Source organism: Crotalus tigris, unplaced genomic scaffold, assembly GCF_016545835.1.
Source record: "Crotalus tigris isolate CLP2741 ecotype Arizona unplaced genomic scaffold, ASM1654583v1 scf7180000023637.1517150, whole genome shotgun sequence".
In the NCBI taxonomy this organism is placed as follows: Eukaryota; Metazoa; Chordata; class Lepidosauria; order Squamata; family Viperidae; genus Crotalus; species Crotalus tigris.
Genome location: NW_024100094.1, coordinates 633132 through 654384, shown reverse-complemented (window position 1 = coordinate 654384; position 21253 = coordinate 633132). Strand labels below are relative to the sequence as shown.

The window sequence follows — 21253 nt, the reverse complement described above, 5'->3', positions numbered from 1 at the left end:
AGACGTATCTGAGCGTTTTTACTTTCTTAGACCTGTCTCCAGCCGGTAGGATAGGCATACTCTATGCTTTACAGGCTGCAACAAGAAGCCAGTGTTGGCATCCTTACCAAAACATGCCATAAGTCGAAACTGAATTGCAGTTCTTATGCTTTGAAATTGTAACTCCAACACAGGGAACAGTTGTGGCTTCCCAGCTACAAGGGGGAACTGCAGAGAACTTATTCAGGCCCAATTATGTGTATACCTCACACTAAAGATGTAAGAATTCATTAGGACTTAGACTTGCAGATGCTAAAAGTTAAAAGCTAGGAATTTCTGGCAGCCAATATCCCATAGGAATATATGGGCAAAAGAAATAAACACTATAGCTAGAAGGAGCCTAAAATTAAAAAGAATTACATCTTGTGTACAGAAGCAATTTAATCTTATTTTTTTAATCCACATTTGGATATTGGTACTCTTCATGTCCATCAATCCTAGCTAACATGCTAGATTTGCAATCGAACACCAGAAAAAAGCTAGGCTATTTTCCCCTACATTATTTTACAAAACTTATAGTGAACTCATTGCACATTTTTATGGCAACACATGCATTTGAACTTTTCCTCATAGCAATTTTTTTAAAATATTTGTCTCCGCACAAAGATTGGAAAAATGGATACCTTGAACCTTATTTCAAAAATTAAGCCCCAATGGATTTTGGGAAAGTACTATGAAGGTTTTATAAAAACTATCAGGATGATATTCTTTGCAGTAACATAGGACGTTCTATAAACTGAAGTGCAATTCCTTTCTCATCACTGAATGGCACTAACTACCGGCACACCAGCTTTGAAGTCAGTGTCATTTGATCAAATTGGCCAATTCTATAATTCTTTCTGGGATGAGAAAGACAATTTAGTAGTTGGAAAATGACTTCATCACTGTTAAAATCCTTCCATAATAACCAACCCTTCAGAAGATTCTGTAAAAATCCATTTGGGAAACAAAATGATGTTTTTTTCAAAATGCATTTGCTAAAGCATGTAATTGAAATTCCTTATGAACAGTTCCTGTGAACTGTTTGGTTTTGGCATGCATGTGAATCCAGCTTGTAAACTATAATATTACAAATGTGTTATATGAAGACAGCCATCTGTGGTTCAATAAACTATAGTTAACCAAGCTGGCTTAGCATGTTGCAAACTCATCAGTTGTGCCAATGAAAGGGCAGAATATCTCATTTAATTATAAAGTTATGAAAATAGGTGAATAAATACAAATATCAATTATCCATGAGACTTCTACAACTTTCAAAGACAATGTCACAATGATTTCACCTGACTGTAGTAACAAAGCTATACAGATTTCACATTCCAATTTACTAACTAGAGCTGTAACTCTAAACAAGAATTGCATGCTTGATGCATATTAAGCTTAAATATATCCCGAAAAAATTGCTTTCAAGCTCATATGGAGGAATATCTTTAAAAGACAATAGCAGCCAATCAAACTACGTAAGTACAGGTATGTTTATATATTATAGAAAAGTAGAAATAAAAATGCTGCCCAGTTTCTGAAAATGGAGAATCCTTATTTACGACCCATCCAAAACTCATGGATTCAAAATCTAGACTAAAGGTATGCTATAAAGCTCACAGAAGTTTGTAAACTATTATCACTGAAGTAGTCGAGAGAATATTTCTTTGTAAACAAGGAGCTTTATAATCATTCATCCCTCTAGAGTCCTATCTTTCAATGGATGGCAATCTAAGAAAAGTTAGAAACATAATGGAACAGCTTCTTCATATTAGCCATATAACAAAGAACTGATAAATGATGATTGACTAGATTAGGATCTTAGCCAATATATAGAACCAGTGTATGGACATAGAGGAGTGAAGCTGCTTCCAGGCTAGTCTGTACACATGCACCTAATTTCATTAGGAGTTCAAGGATAGACAGTATGGTTGTCACTGTATTATTCCAGATGTCACAAACAAGCAAGCAGCAAGATACAAAAATTTCACAGCAGAGGATTAGAGGAAAGTTTTCAGACAATAGCATTAAACACCTGATTATCATGGAAACAAATTGCTTTCAAAAAATGAGAAATTATGCTATAAATCAAGATAAATTAAGAATTTGCTAGCATACTAGGAATGCCAAGCATTTGAACTGGGATGAGGTTTTATGTTACGTACATAGCAACTCTCCCCATTCCACTTGAACAATAAAGGACTACTGGCTTTTGCAAATGTTTATTGACTCATTTACTTCTCTTATCAGTTCTGACCTACACTTTCTACCCATTCATATCCTCTCCCTCTCCCCCGCAAAGCCAGCCCGGGCAAGTTCTCAGAATACAACAAAGAGGCATTTCCTGTTACTAGCTGCTTCCTCAGGATGAGAGAGGAGGCAGCTTCCCTTACTAGTAATAGGGATGAAGGAGAGGTGGTGGTCAAGGAGTCAAAACACAACACGACTAACATTAACAGGAAAGGACAGAATGGGAAGTGGATGTTAAGGCGCCTCAATAACATGACATAACTGCACGGGCTAAGGATAAGAGGGAGCAGCCGCAGGAGTGGAAAATTTCCCAGGCCCTGATGGACACAAAAAAGGAAAAAAAATCCTAAAAGATTACAAAAGTTATTTCATGTTTTGAGTCACTTTAACCGTGACAGGTGAGGGAGGGAGGCAGATCCTCCTCCACACTAACAGTCCGTGGCAGGCAAGTGGGCAATGCTAGCAAGGGGACTGCTAGCGGATGGTGTAGCGCACATATGGCACTTCTGTGTCTTCGCCACTGTCATCATTGCAGCACAATTCAAAGACTAGGGCTTTCACATGGCGCCCAATCTTCTTCTTGGAAACTCTAGTGACGATCTCCGTCATCCTGGGTGGGGGAGAGGAAAAGGATAGCTGTCAGGCAGATGCAGATTCAATTGAGGTAGCCACTGCCCTTGCTTACATTCTTAAAACAATACATACGGCTGATCGTGGCGCTCCTTCAGCTTAGCTGGCTGCATAAAAAATGAGTAAAGCATAGAGACTCCTTGGGATAGCATTGTTATCTCCAGCTTGTATTCTTTCTGTATGTGGGAAGGAAAGAAAAAAATGGTTCTTTACTGAAAAGTTTTTCATCTCCATTCGCAAGCCTCTTCTGCAGCCATTAACATATTGTGGCAAATGGCGACTGGGAAACTCTCAATGCTTACCTTGAAATAGGCCAGGAACTCACGCAGTGTCATCTCCTGTCCATCAGGCTGGATACCCTGCACCTCAAAGCGGTCCCATAAAGTCCACTCAGTATTATAGTACTGAAGAAAAAAATGTAATATAAGTGTTAGTTACTACAGTTAATGCTCAGTAAAAAATGCAACCAAGACAGAAGCATAATCCATGGCCATTTTACTCCATGTAAGAAGGCACCATAGTTATTCATAATTTCTAATATGTGAGGACATGGGAAAGATCTTAGAGGCACTCTCTTGATTTCTATATCTCTATCCAAATAACAAACAGAGAAAAGGGGCAGAAGTGTTCTCCCCTAACAGACTGTGAAAACAAAGCAACAAGTACACAAATAAAAGAAATGGAAGAGGCAGTTGCAGGAAATATCTAATTAAATAAACGCTCTTAGAAAGGTTGATTTACACAAACTTCCAAGAGGCTTTAGCATGCCTGGCTCTCTTTCCCTTCTCTACCTTAAGTTGCAAAACTTACCAAAAAATAAAGGAAAATTTTTTGACAAGCCTTAGGTAATATTCTTCACATGGTATTCAAAGAAGGGACTATCAAATGCAAGCTGAAGATATTATTTTTTCCATTTAGTACCAGAGGCCACTTGTGTAAGGAAAAGATGAATATATGTGAAAAAAGCCACCCCACTCACCTTGTTCTTTGGGCAAGAAATAGGCTCAGAGAAGCCAAAGAAAGGCAATGCCAGGTTAAGGAAACCATTCTTGTAAGATTCAAGTCGCTTGTGGCCCTGTATTATTTTGTATAGTTCTAAACAAACCAAGCCTACTACAGCTGCAGTCGTCGTGGCAATTGCAGGTATAATTTTCCCTGCAATCAGCTTGCTCTGAAAAGAGAAGACAGGAGCTTTTTAATTTTTTACTTTAGACCACATTTAGAAGTTCAATGCAGTGTCCGTAGCATTTCTTCCCCCCCAATTTTTCAGCCAGGTGAGGTAGGTCAAGATAAAAAAGAGTGATTGGCTCAAAATCATCCAGTCAGCTTCCACGGCTGTGGCTGGGGTATTGAAAAAGTCTGCACTGTCTCCCTCACATCCCTAATACATTCTACTGTACATAATTTTTATCCATCAGAGTAAGCTTACCTTATGCCGGTCAGCAGGAGGAATATCATAATTTTCGGCTCTTAAATTAGAAGCAGCAACAATAAAATCCATATGGAAATTTGTGTCATCATCCTGAAATTTAGTACAAATAAGATGACAATTACAACCGGCAATGTCGCGATCCTCAACATGCTTTTGGCTTTGGGACTGGCACAGTGAATGCCAGAAAAAGTCTGGAGCGGCTTGCTAGCCAAACCAGAAGCTTGCCCCTGGCTTCAAAACTGAACAGCAGGGATCACTTCTGGTATCATTTGCAGGTCAGATTATAGTTAAATGACAATTTATTCATTTAAAAATGTCAGTTTGTCTTACTTTTTCAAAATCAACTGGAAACATCCTGAAGTCATGAAGTTGCTGAGGACTCGGCAGTGAAGTTTTTAGCTCTTCTAATCGGCTATCATCTTAAAAAATGTATAAATGTATAAATTTCAGAAAAAAATTGCTACAATACATGCCATCTCTTTCTCAGCAACCTAAAACCTTTTCTGATCTAAACTGATACAGTGCATTGCAATTTCAAAGCCCTAAACTTGTTTAGCAGTCAAGACTCTGCCATAAATCCATAAACAGCATTTCGAAAAAACTATTACAACCTCGTAGTACTTCTGCAAGCTGCACAAGTATTGCCCCCAAAATGAAACAACATATGCATTGTGAAATTGTGAGAGATAGCAAAAAGAAGAAACTCGGCCTTCCGTTCAATAGAATCAAAATTACTCAGAGAGAAGAATTATTCTCACTCAAAGCCTGGCATTCTTGGCTTTGCTTTGGTTAAAATCTTGCCTTTGGCAGACTCATCTCGTTCCCAGTTCTTACCAACTGAAGCATTGGCATTCTGTAGCTCCTGATCAGAGATATGGATGCGGACACCAGACTTGGGAGTGAATTCAGGAACTTGCACCTGGCACAGCAGTTCCACAATAGCTTCTCTGTCTCTAGTGCCAGTGATGCCATATGTTTGGGCAAACAAGTTTGCAGCTGCCACTACATAATCCATGTGCAAAGGCTGTGGAGATAACATTAGTTGAGTCAGACTGGCAATTTTTCTGAATTCAGCCTTTTTAACTAAACGTTCTACACATGACTAGATAAAAGTTCTACTTCAGCTTCTATCTGAACTACCTAAAATGTATCCATAGGTATATGTATAGAGTTTACATACAAGAAAACTGAAGATTATCTACTCCAGCTTAATTACATCATCCCTAGTTTCACCCATTGTCTTCTAACAAACTGCCTTATATGCTACATCCTATATGCATATTTTTTTCCTCCTGAGGATTATATTCCATACATCTAATAGATTGTGCTCCACAGCTTATGCTGTAATATTACTTAAAGTGCCTTTAAGCTTTTTTCTATTAACAATCTATTCCTTTGAAGCTGCAATAACAAAACAGATGAAGCAAAAGGTCCAAATTAAATGCTGCTGGTCTGTCATAGTGCCTTTAGCCAAAACAGGCCACGAGGAATTATTCTCATCCCTAACTATGATAATCAAATCTTGAGCAGAACCATTCATAAATTATTTTGAACAACTTTTCTTTTATCCCCTAGATCTCTCTGGGAGTGATCACAAGCTGTCTGATAGGTAATTTTAGACTTCTGTATCTCAGTATTTAGCAAAACTATCTTTGTTTTTCACTGAAAATTGCACTAGTTCATCCGCTAACAGTCTACACCTTTTTCAAAATGGATAAATGGTAAGCCCTATTTCCTCCTTCTACCCATGCTTCTATTTTTATAGCTTTATTTTTTTAAAAAATCTATATTTAAATATAAGTAATCTTCAACTTAAAACCATATTTAGGACCAGAATTTCTGTCACTAAGCAATGCAGTCATAAAGCCTGCCACAACTTAAACCTCTAACTAGAAAGGATCCCTGGCTCCACTTGTTGAGAAAGGTATAGTTTATTAGAGATCAAGTGAATTGTAGTAATTGCAAAGCCAGAATTGAAAATTGCCTGCCAAAATCCCTAAGTTCTACTTTTCCCTCCTTTAATTGACTCTCATCTCCCCCCACCCCCTTGTAACCAATTCGGTTCAGGAAAGATGTTTTCCTAATGTTTGGTATGCGGCCCCTTCCTTCTTCCAGCTGGGTGACCTTAAGGCAGAGTCTCGACATAGGAGATACAACGCTTACTTTCATTTCACAAAGCAGTCCCCCCTCATGCCCCTCCCCACAGGTCTTGGCATAGCAGCAAAGCATAAGCAAGAAAAGGCGGCAGCTGACAATGTGACTGCAATAACTGCTTAGTGACAGCAATCTCGGCACTTCCCATTTCAGTTGTTAATTGAGAATTGTGAATCTTTAAAAGTGAGTACTCATCCCAAGCCAAGCCATTGTGGGCCTGACCACTTCTGGCCCTGAACCTTGGTAAGGTAAAGGACTGCTTCCTCCTGAACTCTCCCCACCTACCTATCTTCTCCTCATCTGTGCTTTTTTTTTAATAAAATTTTTTTCATTTTCCATTTATCCAACATAGTTATACAACAAAATTCACTTTACAAAATAAAATAAATTCATAATCATAACCATAACCATAGGTGCTGCTTGCTCCTTCCCCCCAAGCTGTATCCACCCTCCCTAATACCTTCCTTACTTCCCTCCTCTTTCTTTCCTCCCCTCATTACTCTTCCCCTCCCCTTCTCCTCTTACCATCCTACTTCCTCCCTTCACCTTCCTCCCCTCTCATCCCTCTCGAATACAGGAATACAGCAATACATAGGGGAAATGCCCAAGGAGCACCTCTCTCATAAATTACCATATCTATATTATCCTATTCATCTGTACCTTTTTGGCCACTGTACATCTTTGCTTTGTGGCACGGCAAATAAACCCTGAACCACACAGCTCTGGGGCTGCTTGCCATGCTGAAGCTCTGGAGCTGTAAGAAGCCTTGAGCTCCAGTGCAATGCAAAGCCCTTTGCAGTGCAAAGCCCAGCCTGGCCCAATACCACTGTGTGAAACTATTATCCAGGAAGCCCCAGCTGCCTCAATCTAGCCACCTTTGCTGCCCTGCACTCCAAGAACTCCACCACCCCAGGTGACTTTTGCCATCTCTTTGCTCCTGATGGATGACGACGACGCATACCTGCTCCGACCTTCTGTGAGGCCACACGAGGCCATCTTCCCCAGGTCTTGTGAGGAAACTGCCATGTGTGAGCTGGGGAAGAAAGTCTCATGTGGCCAGCATGTGCCTTGCAAAGGGCCAGACCAGGCATGCTTGATCAGCAGTAGGAGCAAAAAGATGGTAAAGGTCAGCTAGGGCAGCAGGGGCCATGGAGTGCAAGGGGGCCCAAAAGGCATTGAGGGGGGGGGGAGTTGATGTGCCTCTGTGGGTGCCCAAATTTTGCTCATGTAACCTTCAGGGAATACTCATGTGTCTTAAAAAATCCCTTGCCACTGTAATTTCAAATGGGTGCTGAACAATGTTCATTAATTCGAGAACTACCTGCGTAATGCCAATATTGTATTTTGTAAGGGTAGCAGATAGAAGTAGGGATCTTTCTTCTACCACCTACCAATTAATTAGTATTTTTTTTTTCAATTTTCAAGCAGATCACAATGCTTACATTTTTGACATCAAAAGTAAGTGGATGAGGACATCGCTTTGGACCTGACCAAAAGAGGGTTCCTGAATTAGTTTTCTGAAAAGGAAAATGGAAATAGCATTAAAAGGACAACAGAGCAAAACACACCATTTTGCCGTTATAAAGACAGACCGAGGCCATGACGCAGGAATCCTTACCAACTCACCTGATTTGGGGGAAAGTTGTGCAGCAATTGACGAATATTGTTGCTATACTGGGTATGCCAATGATTACATGCCCAGGCCACACAGTCTGCCCAGGATTTAGGACGGTCTGTCACTAAGCTTTTGTATACAGCTTCCAAAACTTCTAAAGGTTGAGTGCCAGGCAGCTTTTGGGTCCGTTCCATGAATTTGGCGTCTCTGGAGAGAAATGAGAACTGGTTCTATGATTCTCCCTGAGGCTAATAGAAATAGCCATACCACGAAGATGCATTTTTTCACCATTCTGAATCATTAGAAATTATCAGAAAGCATTACACATTATTGAATAGTGTCAAATCTACTGATGCACGGAGCTATACTTGAATATTTATAATGAAAATTTAACCACCTTTAGCTGATTTTGGGCCCTCAAAACAATACAGCACTTACGTGATATACTGGTTGACATTTTCTGCAGGCTGCTTGAAAAGACCTTCAAATTCATCACGGGCCCACTGGAAAATAAAACAACAAGAGTTCCAACCTTGACACAGGAGTTAAACCAATTCATACCAAATGCTGATGTTTATAACAGTAATTTGTTTGTCTTGTGTTGAACACAACTATGCAAAATAAAGTATCACACAATAGTTGATACACATAAAGGTCAGCAGGACCTGCTAACAAGGTGAAGAGGATACTCAGTTTGCTCCTTATAGAGGAAACAAGAACTACAAGCAACATACTGAAAAGCAACTCCTTGATCATGTCAACAGCAAGATCATTCAAAAGGATCACACTCCAATTATCACCTTCCAACTACAAAGAAAACCCATTACTGTTGCTATTAAATGTTTACATCACTGGAATCTCACCTGTAGAGTATGCTCGATAGCGTTAGGAAAGTTCTTCAGTGTACAGATAGGGATAGATTTTTCAGGTGGATCTTGGCTAGAACTATATGATTCTGTTAGGAATGGGATCACCACCTGGATATTCCCTTTGGTCCCCAGTGTCCCTGATTCCAGCAGGGGCTTGCGGTAGTAGACACAGCGACGATCCATGTACATCCCTAAAGACAATTACACAAGAAAATAGTGAATGATTGCCAGTCAGGATAGCACTGGAGATTAAAAGCATCAAGTTGGATAAGTTATATTTTCAGTGCTTGAAGCAAGAGCACTCTTAACATTTCATTTCTATAACTATTGTACTTGCTGTGAGGGCACTTATGATCTAGAGGGGCAAACAAATCTAATCTTCAGTCACTTAAAACCAATTCTTTTTTTAAGTTTAAAAAATGGAGATAATGACACTAATCTGTTATCCTTCTATCCTGGATATCTTTCTAACATCCAGATTTGTACAAAAACTACGTGCAGATACCTACTTGCATCTACATTGTCCAGTGCATTTGCCACCCCATCAAGATTCTCAAAGAAGTCGTCATCATAAATACGTTCAGTGTCTGGGCCTACACGATCTTGGTGGCTTGTGATGTGAATGCTTGGGTTCATCTCTTTCACAGCAGCTGCTGCTGTATCAGATTTCATTTTCTAGATAGATTGAAACATTAAGTCTTACTCTGGGTATAGAAACTTCACATTATAGCTTCCAGAATGATCACTATTAAAAAAAACTAAAAAATAAAAAGCAAACACAGTATCACAATGGATCACAAAATGACAAGTTTCTGGCCCTTAATTTTGCCAAAAATCAACTGTTAAACCTCCTCCAAACTTCCAAGGTAAATCATGACAATTTTTCACAGAAAGTCCTATGGCTGACTTTCTATTAACCCCAGAAATCACACTCCAGATACTAATGGAACTGACCGTAACATCCCAAGGTCGGAAGAGGAACTGCCGGTTGAGATTGGACTTCTCAATGGTGTCCATGTCAGTCACTGCCACGTCTCCCCCTTGCCCGCATCCTAGACCAATCATAGCAAAGTTCTTCAGCAATTCACAGCCAATGGCACCAGCACCAACCTAAGAGAGAGGGGGGGGGGAAATGTCAGCAGGTTGCTTGGATGGAAGTACCAAGAAACTGAAAAATCATGCCAAGACTCACCAGAAAGTATTTTTGCTGGCTCAGTTTAATCTGTAATTCATTGCCAAACACAGCAATCTGTCCATCGTATCGGCAATGTTTCTATCAAGACAAGGGGGAAAAGAGACAACCAGTTTGTACCTGTTCTCCAAAGTATGGAATTTCCCTAATCCTGCTCAAAATCATAATCATAATTTCTTTATTATTATAAATACAGAACACTGCATTTTATTTATGGGCTATTTCAAAAGTTTCAAATTCCCAACGCTGCTGTTTTCATCTAAACGGTACAATAGCTTCATCATGAGCCTGTTCCTGGTCTTACATGCTATTTCAATTGCATACCAAAAATATATTACAGGAAAAGCTATATTATACGGTAATACACTCCACCATCTAATTTAGTATAAGCAATTAAAACTACTCAATTTTTTGGCCCTGACCTTAATACATAAACCTCCTAGCCTATAAATTATTTTCCCAGCCATCTTGAAGGGTACTTTTTGTGTTATTCCCAGCATAAATCTTATGCTTATACTAATTACTCACAGGACTGCAATTTTCCTCAGTCAAGGTATCCTTATTTTCTTCAGGCAAGCACTCCAGTGCATCAAAATACAGCCACTGGATGACAGGCATGAATTTGCCAGAACAGGCCTGAAACAGAGAAATAGAAAAGAACATCTCTTTGATACCACACAGTTTGGTTCTGCCTGAAAAAGCCAACTTCAGGAATAAACTGGCATCATACACCATCACACTATTAGAGAGGATTTGTTTACCAAATCCAAAGCTGCTAGTTAAGGGAAACATGGACTAAGCAGAATGCTTTATTATTACCAGTTTTTCAAATATTGTACCTTCATAACCTCTTGTGCAGCTAGGCCTCCAATGAAGGCATTGACAGGTGCCAGATCTCCAGAGGCTTGGAAAGCCATTTCCTTGATGATATCCTCGTTCAACTGTTCTTGCTTAAGTGGGGGCATTGCTTGCTCGTTGAGATCCTTCACTAAAGATAGCACCTCAGTAGCGTCTGCCTGAGGAAGGATGGAAGAAGTCAGATAAAGGCTAAGGAAAAGTCTCACAGCAGCTGTGAGGAGCCATTTTTCATTTACATCATAAACATAACCTGTGCTAAATGCAATCTGTGTGAAATAATGGGCTATCACTAAAAATGCCTATGCATAAAAGTTACATAAAATTATCACACTCCACAACCAATTGTCCCTGAATAAAAATGCACTGTGCTTAATGTAACATATTCAAACAGACGAAGAAAAGGAAATTGAGCGACTCTGTACAAGATTTACACCAGTATTCCAAGCATTATTCTTTGATTAGTGATTTTGTTCACAATAGTATCTGTATATTCTGTGATTGATATGAAGTACTGTTCCTGGAGAAAAAAAATCTCAACATGCAGACTAGAAAAAGAAAGGGGGAACCGGAATAGCCTACCTGATTACGAGGCCTGGGGAAATGGCCATGCTTCTTGTGAAACTCATGCAAAGCCTGAAATCCCAAATGCAGCTGGCCTGGCCGATCAAACTTGCCAAAGTCAGTGATGACCAACTCTGGCTCTGGCAGAGAGGCGCGCAGAGATTTCTGAAAGAAAAATAATGGAGAAATCGAAAATAGGCAGTGATGCCATCATAGCTACCCTTTTCTGCAGGCAACCTCCAAGCCGCTGCTTCCATGCCACCCAAGAACAAGCGTAGGCAGATCAAAGGGTGCCAGACTGTTCTAATGGCAGAACATTAGAACCATGGGAATTTGTCCAGCAAAAAAAAAAAAAAAGGCAGAACCTGTCAGAAAAGACACTTACAAAGCTAATCTTCTTTGGCATTTTGACCTGGGTAACAATGCCGCCACGTACATAGTCTGAAAAGCTGGAGGTGTCACCAATACTAAATGTGTAGGGGCCTAGAAAAGAATAAGAAGTACACCCTTACAGATGTCATAGGCAAAGCACCACACTGAAAAAAAAAAAAAAAAAAAAACAGCAGCACAGAATTGCCATATTAACTTGGACCAAGAGTCCGCAACAATCATGTCAAATTACTAGTCTTAGAGAACTTTCTTAATAGACATGAGGAAGAAGTAAGAGAAGATTTTTCTAATACTTCCACAATAGGATTAAATTGCAAGTAACTGTGGAAGAAAAGAAATGTGCCCCCATGGTGCAATAAATAAGCAGCAAAGAGAGGAGGCAGACTGTGGAAAATGTTTTTGTTATTCTGTGCCAGAGGAATTATATTCTGAATAAAGAACTGGAGAATGTTCAGGAAATTTAAAAAAATTAATAAAATGTTTTGTACAAGAGATTGGCTTCGTACCTAAAGATAGCCCTAGAAATACTAGCCTGGTATTTTTAACCACTACGCTAAACTGAGTAATTCAGGCTAAAATCCCAAGTTAATATTACTTATTAGACACTCTACATGATTCCCAATATACCAAAAGGTAATTTTGTCAAACAAACAAAACAACAACAAAAAAACCCCTTTGGCAGACACTTAATTCTAGGGACATCTAAATTTTGTGCAAGTCAGAGCAACACCATGCCTCACCCAATACTTTGATTTCCATCGGTTCACAGCTGTTAAGCTCTTTCATGCCTTCAACTTCCAAGAAAGAAACAAAGTCTCCGCTTTCAAAACCATGCCGAGCCTCATCTAGACAGGTTACCTCTCCAGGGCACCCCTGCACAGGAAAAAAGAAAACTGAACAAAGTTCTGATCATCTACTGTGGGTCTCGGTAAGAATAAATCCACCTCAAAAAGAGAGCCCCAACTGCCAGTCTCAAGAAGTAATTACCTTAGTAACCATTGAGACCATAGCACTAAGTGGTTGCTCTCCATTGGTATCTGTCACAACCATGTTCTCACCAAAGTCACAGAACAGCTGGCTGCAAGAGAGAGAAAATGGAGGAAGTTATTAGGCGCTCTGAAGCACCTTCAAGCACTGTGACAGGTGGCCTTAAAAGCCAGGATTGGTAGCCCACAGCTGGGCAGTGTGGCGCACCCACATATGGTGTTTGGGAATCCCAAATAGCTCATCCCAAATGAAAGAAGAACCCTACTGAAAGGAGGCTATAACACAGAAACAGGTATAGAAACAAGGTGCTGTCTTACCCAAAAAGTCCCTTTGTATCTGCCACTACAAGTTTGATATTTTGGCTGTGACAGAAATCACTAATACGTAACTGTTCCTCCAAGGGACAATTGGTGAGCACAACTACCTGCAAAAAGTAGATAGGCAGATGGGCGGTTATGAAATTGGAGGGACGAACAAATGAAAGAAAAAGCATTTGAAATAAATCACACAGAAATCCGAAGCTCTCCAGTATCAGCTCATCGTTCAGGCTTCCTGGGCTACGGTAAGTAATATTCCCAACCATGTCTTCTCTCCCATCCTATTATTTTTCATTTTATTTTGTACTGCACAAGAAACTCTCAAGAACATTAGATTTTTTGTGTATATAGAAAACACAGGGCAAACATATAACTAGATTGTTTACTGAACCAGGAAAGTAATTCTTGATATCAAGTATTTAGTAACCCTCTGCTCCCAAATGAGCTGGGAGAGTCTCGGGGTTGCCTTCGGCCTGTATCTATGAACGGAGCTGCAGCTGCAAGCTCCGATAGGGAAATTGAGCTCCTCAGCTGGTTGGGGCTAACAGCCCTTAGTCCCGAGCCATCCGGTGAGTAGAAGACCCTTTTTTTCTCTAATTTGGCTGAGGGAAAGAAGGGAGGGGAGGGGGGGCAGGAGGAAGGCGCCCCTTCCTTAGCAAGGGCTTGAATAGCCCTGATGGGGTAATTGAGGAAATAATTTCAAATTCCTATGGGAAAGGATTGGAAATTTGGTACTAATAATCAATTGAGAAGGAAGTTGAATCCAATTAGTTCTCTCAGACTAACAGCAAACTGGGGAAAGAAAATCCACCAATGGAGACTGTACCTGCCTAAGAGCCAAATCTGCACGTCTCTCGTGGGCAAGATCAAGTCAAGACTGGGATCTCTATGGTCCAGGACGGGCGTGGCAACTTTGGCTGACTTGATCAGATTGGGCAGGAATACAGTCTAAACCCATTGGTGGATTCTCCATCTCCAGTGCTGGAGAAATTAAGAAAATAAAGTACCTGGAAGTTATTAAGAAAGTCCTCACTGAGGGGCCCAGTGTAAGCAGTAACAGGTACATAGGAGTTGAGCTCAGCTAGCCGTGGTTGAGATACTTCAGCACGGTTCTTTCCAAGATCTTCCTCACGAAGGTAGAACTGGGGGGAAGGAGGGGGATGTTTTAGTAGTACATATATGTCACAATATAGGGAATCACAAACAGAGCCGAGGTGGCGCAGCAGTTAGAGTGCAGTACTGCAGGCCACTTTAGCTGACTGTGTTCAGCAGGTCAGAGGTTCAAATCTCACCGGCTCAAGGTTGACTCAGCCTTCCATCCTTCCGGGGTAGGTAAAATGAGGACCCAGATTGTTGGGGGCAATGTAAATATATATATATATACATTGCTTACTGGTGTACACCGCTTAGAGAGTGCTTGCACTTAAAGCGGTATATAAGTCTCATAAATAAATAAATAAATAAATAAATAAACAAACCACACTGAAGTGAATGGATGAAGATCCTACCTGGGAAGAAAGATCAGACCATTCAGCTATGCCTTGATCATGGATTGTGACTGATTTAACTCCGCCCAAGATGATGTTTTTTGCTATCTCCACACCTAATCCTCGCAAACCGGATACCAGGATGTTGGCATTCTGCATTCGTTTCATTGCCTCATGGCCCAATACATATCTATTCAAGACAAATTGGAAAAAGTTTAAATTTTCAGTACCCTGTTGGTCCAGCTTGAAAACAGAACATCCTATATACAGTTAGTTTCCTTTCAGCATCTGTTCAACAGCTCCACAACCTGTCAAAACTTATTATTCACATATCAGACTGGTACTAACACTCTACTTTTCAAAACAGGAGGCCTCCCACTCTCCTTTTGATACTTACAGCTGCCTTGAGTATAGACCCTCATCAATGTCTGTTTCACTTCCATTCTTGGCCATACCCTGGAAAGGACAAATATAATCACTTAGTCCTTTGCTGCCTTTTGATCATTAAAATAATGTGATAAAGGAACACAAAGAACAGCTGCTATTTGATTTCTATATTTTATCATTCTCAATGCATTTCAAATATTAATTATTTACCAAGGAAGAAGTACAAAAAGAAGTCAAGAGACCTGGTTAATTGAATGGCAACTCAGGGAATATACTTCACAAAACCACAACTGCATTCCAAGAAATAAGAACAAATACAAAAGGAAATAGGCATTACAGCATTCATTACAGTACAAAAAGCTAGATATAAGAGATAGTAACAATGGATACAATGACACATATATCTGCACATTAGTAAAAGTATACACAACTCAGAAACCTTACGTTGGCAGGCGCTTCACGCAAATCAGTCTGTATGGATTTTCCAGAGGAGCAATTTGAACCCGTCTTTGACTCTGATTCACCCAAGCGACGCTTCTTGGACAACGGCGAGCTGGACATCTAAATGCCACAACAGAAAATACAGATATAAGAATACAATGTTTGATAATCTACTCATTTTGCAGCAGGATGATGAATCTGCCCCAAACAAAAATATCCTATGTAATAGGAAAAGCCCTTATGGGAATAGGAGAGAAATACAAAAATAGTGGCTATTGAAATGAAGCAGGAGCAATTAGCAATTTCCTCCTAATACTAGTCCACAATCTTTACTGCCTGAGGGATCAAAAGATTTGCTCCAGATGAAGAACATGTTGCTACCATTGGTCTCTCAGGACACCAGAAGGGATTGTTCCCTAGGTCCCATTGGAGTGCTAATTGCAGCATCAACCAACTAAATCATACCAGTTAATCAAGTATAGCAAGCAGCACAATGGAAAACAACCTTTGAGGAAGCACCTTTACGTTCTGTCTAAAAAAAAGTACCTTATATTGGATCAATTGAAAAGGGCACCATTTTTCTTAGCAGTTTTCTCATCAGAAAAAAACAAGTATTTCCAGTGTGTCAAAACAATACGGTGTGCTGTTTTAACTGTTTTAAAGTATGTAGTTCGTTTTTAATCTACTATATAAAGCTAGTTATTTTTCAATGCTATATCTATTATCACAGAAATCTGAACCAGATGACATCAGTTTAGGCTGTTCTTTCATGGCAAATGGATTGCCACAGAAAGAACTTAAGTAATGAACAGGCTAAGGAGGGGCTACTAATGAATCAGTTTTTTGGCAAAAAAGAGCAGGTGAATCACTCTTAGCTGGCAAAAATGATATTATTAACAATTTCCATGAGTTTCCAGCTTACAGAGCATTAGAATGTAATATTATTAAAATGTTTTTATACTTCTAAGAAGCGTTCCAACAGCTTACAGTAAGAAGACTTCTGTAGAAATTGATAAAAACACTCCAAAAGAAAATATAAAGGTGGACTTGATCAAACAACAGCTAGTTTTACATATCAGGCTAAGCCAAAAACCCTAATTTATAGTGGTTGGATTCGTGCAACACCCATTATCACTCTGCCAGTTTGTGAATCTAGTAAATACTTTTTAGTGCTAAGAAGATTCAGTTCTATTGCTTCTAGATATATAGCTTCATACCTATCAACTTTGAAGCCCCACTGAAATCTTTAGGTATTTCTCTAGAAAGCGAACTCTAAACTGCAAAAACTTAAACTGATAGTCCAATACCTATGTGTATTCATCTATTCACTTGGAAAAATTCACACATTGTTGATCCTAAGAATAAAAAGCATTAATCCAGAATGAGTTATTTTTTATTTTATCCATCCATTTATTATTTTATTCCTATATCTGCCTATTAATATTTATAAATTAAGTTACTAATTCTGAGTAAATACAAATATTTATAATAGGAATAATCCCAATAATCAGAACATTAGTCCAGCTCTTTTTTGCAATTATCCTAACACAGGGGTAGGCAACCTTGGCTCTTTTATGACTCGTGGACTTCAACTCCCAGAATTCCTGAGCCAGCCATGCTGGCTCAGGAATTCTGGGAGTTGAAGTCCACAAGTCATAAAAGAGCCAAGGTTGCTTACCCCTGTCCTAACAAATTCCAATTTTACAACGTATTACCATTTAGAGTGGTAAATGCAGGTAGGAAAAGGCACGAAGAAATGTTCACTATCAAGTACAGGTAGCCCTCAATGTATGACCAGTTAATGACCATTCAAAATTACAATGGACCACCCAAAAGCTACTAACAACCCTTTTTGAAGTTACAAAGGCTATTTACACACATACCCCACAGTCATATGATTGCATTTTGGGCAACTGGCCATTGTTTGCTGCATCCATTATGATCATTTGCAGCACCCTGCAGTTAAGTCAGAGGTTCTTAACCTTTTTGAACAAATCGCCCCTTGAGCCAATGAGGAAGTTGTCATCGCCCCCCTCCCCCAACATAACCTCTCAATCACAACATAGGAAACAATTCTTCAATTTATGCAAACACTTTTTTTTTGTTTTCTTTAAAATTGTCATCAGGACGTATCGATGCAAATAATTTATTTCCAGTCTTTTTCCCATATCTCCCATATTCTGGCCAATGGCGCACCACTGTATGGGTAGAGGCTGCTCCAGCACAACGTGCATGAAGATAAGCGATGCATATTCACATATGTACGGTGTTCTGTACTGAAGCTAGCTGGAGGAACCTTTGAAAACACAATTCAATCCACTAATAGCGAGCGATCTGATGTTTTTGTACGACAGATATACAGCGATTCACTGTACGAAAAAGTCTCAAAAGTGTCCCCAAAACTTCTTGCTCCATCACCCCCTTTTCGTTCCTTCACCCCCATGACACCCCTTTTTGTTCCATCGCCCCCCTGAAAAATGAAATCGCCCCCTGGGGGGCAATATCGCCCAGGTTAAGAACTACTGAGTTAAGTGACCACAATTTGCAACCTTGTTTGTCAAGTTCTGACATTTACTTCATATCTGGCAAGAAATGCCCATTGGGGAAAATTGACTGACTTAACAACTGCTGCAAAAAAAGATTAAGAAAACCAATCTGGTCACATGATGCCTTGGTTTATAATAATTTATGACCATAAAGCTGCACTCAGTTATGATCATACAGTCGAGATCTATCTGTACTACAAATGCATTGGTAGAAAGCATTTCCTTATTTCTTCCTAAGGATATGCTTACTTAAACAGGTAAGAACGAGATTCTTTGATTGAATCCTACTCTTTTTACCTATAGCCTACTTAAATCCATCCAGTGGTATTACATTTATTTTTGTGTATGATTTCAGTCTGGGTTTCAGTTCTCATTATCAGCTCTATTCATCCTCCTAGAAAAATAGTTGCTTACAACCCTATTATTATTGCAACCCCTGTATCATGAGCTCAATAAATGAGCATCCATTCAAAAGAGCATCCAGTTCTTTTGCCATACGTACGCCATACAGCCAGCTCAACGGTGCTATATTATCATGATGCCAGACACAAATGACTGAACTTCCTCAGTCAAAAGAAAATCCTAGTCAAAAATACATGTTAGCCAGATGCTATCTTGGAAGTGCTGATACTTTTGTTCTAGCAGCAAAGTAGTATTATTCTGGATGTGTCTTAAGAAATTACAGCATGAAAGGGAAAGCAACATAGGTTCAGCAACAATGGCTGAAATGATTCTCAAACCAAAGAAACTATCATGCTAGCTGCAAGGTAAGCTAACAACACTTGAAAGTTTTAATGTATGTAATTCAGTCAGTTTCTGCAAAGCTAATACTTATTTACCACCTTTCCTCCCAATTGTATCTATGATTTTAGCGTTATATAAGTACATGTAGTCCTTGACTTACAATCGTTCATTTACTGTCCGTTCAAAGTTACAACAGAACTGGAAAAAATGAGTTATGGCCATTTTTTCACACTTAGGACTGTTGCAGCATTCCTCACAGTCACGTAATCAAAATTTAGATTCTTGGCAACTGACTCATATATACGACAGTGGCAGTGTCCTTGAGTCAGTTAATGGGAAAGCCAGATTCACTTAACAACTGTGTTACTAACTTAACAACTGCAGTGATTCACTTAACAATTGTGGCAAGAGAGGCCATAAAATGGAGCAAAATTCACTTAACAAATGTTTCGCTTAGCAACAAAAATCCTGGGCTCAGTTTTGGCTGAAAGTCGAGGACTACCTGTAATCTTTTCTATCTGCTTGTAAAAATAAATCACAAAGAAAAGGAAGGATTTCTTGTTCCTTTATAACTGTAAAATGACTGCAGTTATTCGTGTTTCACACCACTGTAACATTTTACTTTCTGATTAAATACAATTCCTTCTGGTTTTTGAAAAAGAATGTACCATATTCAATCATCCAGCAAGGAAATGTCAACAGCAAGTTAGTTTCCAGATTGAAGAGAAGCAGTTTGGAAAAGAGCACCAATAGGCATAACACAGTAGGAAGTACAACAGATTTCAAATCAAAATCAGGCTAACAAAATTAGGGAGCATATTTTCTTTTCTCAATGTGTGGAAGAATATATACAAGGTCAATTAGGTTTTTCCTGCTTCAAAACAAAAATAATGGAAAAATAAAAAGCCTCAGGCAATGTAGAGTAAAAATATAAAAAGACTGAAGTAAAAATGAAAAAAATAAATAAATAAAAGGAAGACTTTTACTGAGTTAAATCACATTACTGATTTATGGTAACAAATGCAGTAATCAGTAACAAAAGGATCATATAAAAATAAATTTAGTTACAAACAGTTCTTTCGCTCAGCTTTTGAAAAAAGAACATTCCTGTTACATCTGAGTTATGGCTGTATTATCAGACAAGAATTTTTTTGAGACTATGTGTTCAATTGCTATGTTTCTGATTCTGACAATTGATCTGCTGGTTGTTATATTTCTATAATTACATACAAATTTGTACCTCTCTGAAGTGGGTTTTGAGGCTATCTGGGGAAGGGGGGAGAGAAAAAAAAATGTCCTATATTATAAAAAGACACTGCTACTGCTGAGTGAGGCATACAACTGGACCTAACATGCTCAGCATTATAACCATGAAATTCCAGGCAAAGACAGCTTCCATTACTTAAGTTAATCCATCCTTTATGCAAGGACCATTGAGGAAACCACAGCTGTCAGCTTTTTGATTAATAAAACCAAGTGAGCACTGGGTTCAGCAATTGTTTTGGTGTGTTGTTTAAGTCGTATATCTCTAATAAGAATGACAATGTTTATTTAGCCAGTACATTCACTGAACTAAAAGGCTATCAAACGGTACTGATAGTCCTAAAAGATAATTTTTACTATACTCACCTCTCCAAAGTTATATTTGTAGTAATTTTCTAGCAGAAATGACTGAAGTAGAATAAATTAAGCAGAAAAAGGCAAAGGGAATTATTTTGAATGAAGAATAATTTAATTCAAAAATTATCCAAAGAATTTTGGAAGAATTTCCAGTTTAACTCATAGATTAAATATCAGCCATTATTACTTTTTTTTAAAGAAATCTACAGGGGTGACCTGGACATTGTCATACAAATTCAAATAAAAACAAAGAAACAGTTTTTGCTATTCCCAGCATACTGATTTATGAAGCTATAGTCTGTAGCATATAGTTTTGGGACAAGCATACATATTAACAAATGTATTCATTTTAATGGGTGTTTAAAGAGCCCAAACTTACCGAAAATACACATACACTATAATAAAATAATTTTCTGCCTGAGTTAATTGAAACAGAATCAAAATATAAAACTTTTTTTCTTTGTAAGCCTGAAGAGCAATAGGAACAACCAATGAGTAATAATTTCAAACATTTTGTAATAGTAAGTCATTTTAATGAATATATTGATATTAATCCTAATACATCTTGATGAAAATACATGTAATACATTATATGGTACTTTCCCTTAAAAGCATTTAACTCTTATTTGAACTGGGAGAGGAAAAAGCAGTAACACAAGAATAACATTAAATATAAATAACTGTAGAATAAACTGTAACAGCCAATGTAATGTCGAAGTTATGATGCTGGACTAGGAATGGGAAGAACACATGTT

General features: G+C 38.8%; 1 protein-coding gene across 2 annotated transcripts in view; it reads right to left on the bottom strand.

The window, feature by feature from the left end:
* Window positions 1-1453: 1453 nt before the first annotated feature.
* The window catches only part of UBA1 (ubiquitin like modifier activating enzyme 1), a 46174-nt gene continuing 26374 nt past the window's right edge, over window positions 1454-21253 (bottom strand). Inside the window, exons 2-26 of one of the 2 annotated variants that reach the window (XM_039320444.1) lie at window positions 15592-15708; window positions 15158-15216; window positions 14782-14950; window positions 14281-14415; window positions 13274-13380; window positions 12957-13047; window positions 12710-12842; window positions 11965-12062; window positions 11598-11744; window positions 11000-11176; window positions 10689-10796; window positions 10161-10241; window positions 9923-10078; window positions 9478-9643; window positions 8963-9159; window positions 8538-8602; window positions 8111-8306; window positions 7927-8001; window positions 5165-5354; window positions 4661-4749; window positions 4328-4420; window positions 3878-4069; window positions 3201-3302; window positions 2974-3074; window positions 1454-2878 (exon numbers count right to left, since the gene is read on the bottom strand). In XM_039320444.1, coding sequence (XP_039176378.1) covers window positions 2743-2878; window positions 2974-3074; window positions 3201-3302; window positions 3878-4069; window positions 4328-4420; window positions 4661-4749; window positions 5165-5354; window positions 7927-8001; window positions 8111-8306; window positions 8538-8602; window positions 8963-9159; window positions 9478-9643; window positions 9923-10078; window positions 10161-10241; window positions 10689-10796; window positions 11000-11176; window positions 11598-11744; window positions 11965-12062; window positions 12710-12842; window positions 12957-13047; window positions 13274-13380; window positions 14281-14415; window positions 14782-14950; window positions 15158-15216; window positions 15592-15708 — 3180 coding nt within the window. In that variant the 3' untranslated portion in view covers window positions 1454-2742. The remainder of the gene's footprint in view (window positions 2879-2973; window positions 3075-3200; window positions 3303-3877; window positions 4070-4327; window positions 4421-4660; window positions 4750-5164; window positions 5355-7926; window positions 8002-8110; window positions 8307-8537; window positions 8603-8962; window positions 9160-9477; window positions 9644-9922; window positions 10079-10160; window positions 10242-10688; window positions 10797-10999; window positions 11177-11597; window positions 11745-11964; window positions 12063-12709; window positions 12843-12956; window positions 13048-13273; window positions 13381-14280; window positions 14416-14781; window positions 14951-15157; window positions 15217-15591; window positions 15709-21253) is intronic. The other variant, XM_039320446.1, reaches the window with a different exon arrangement.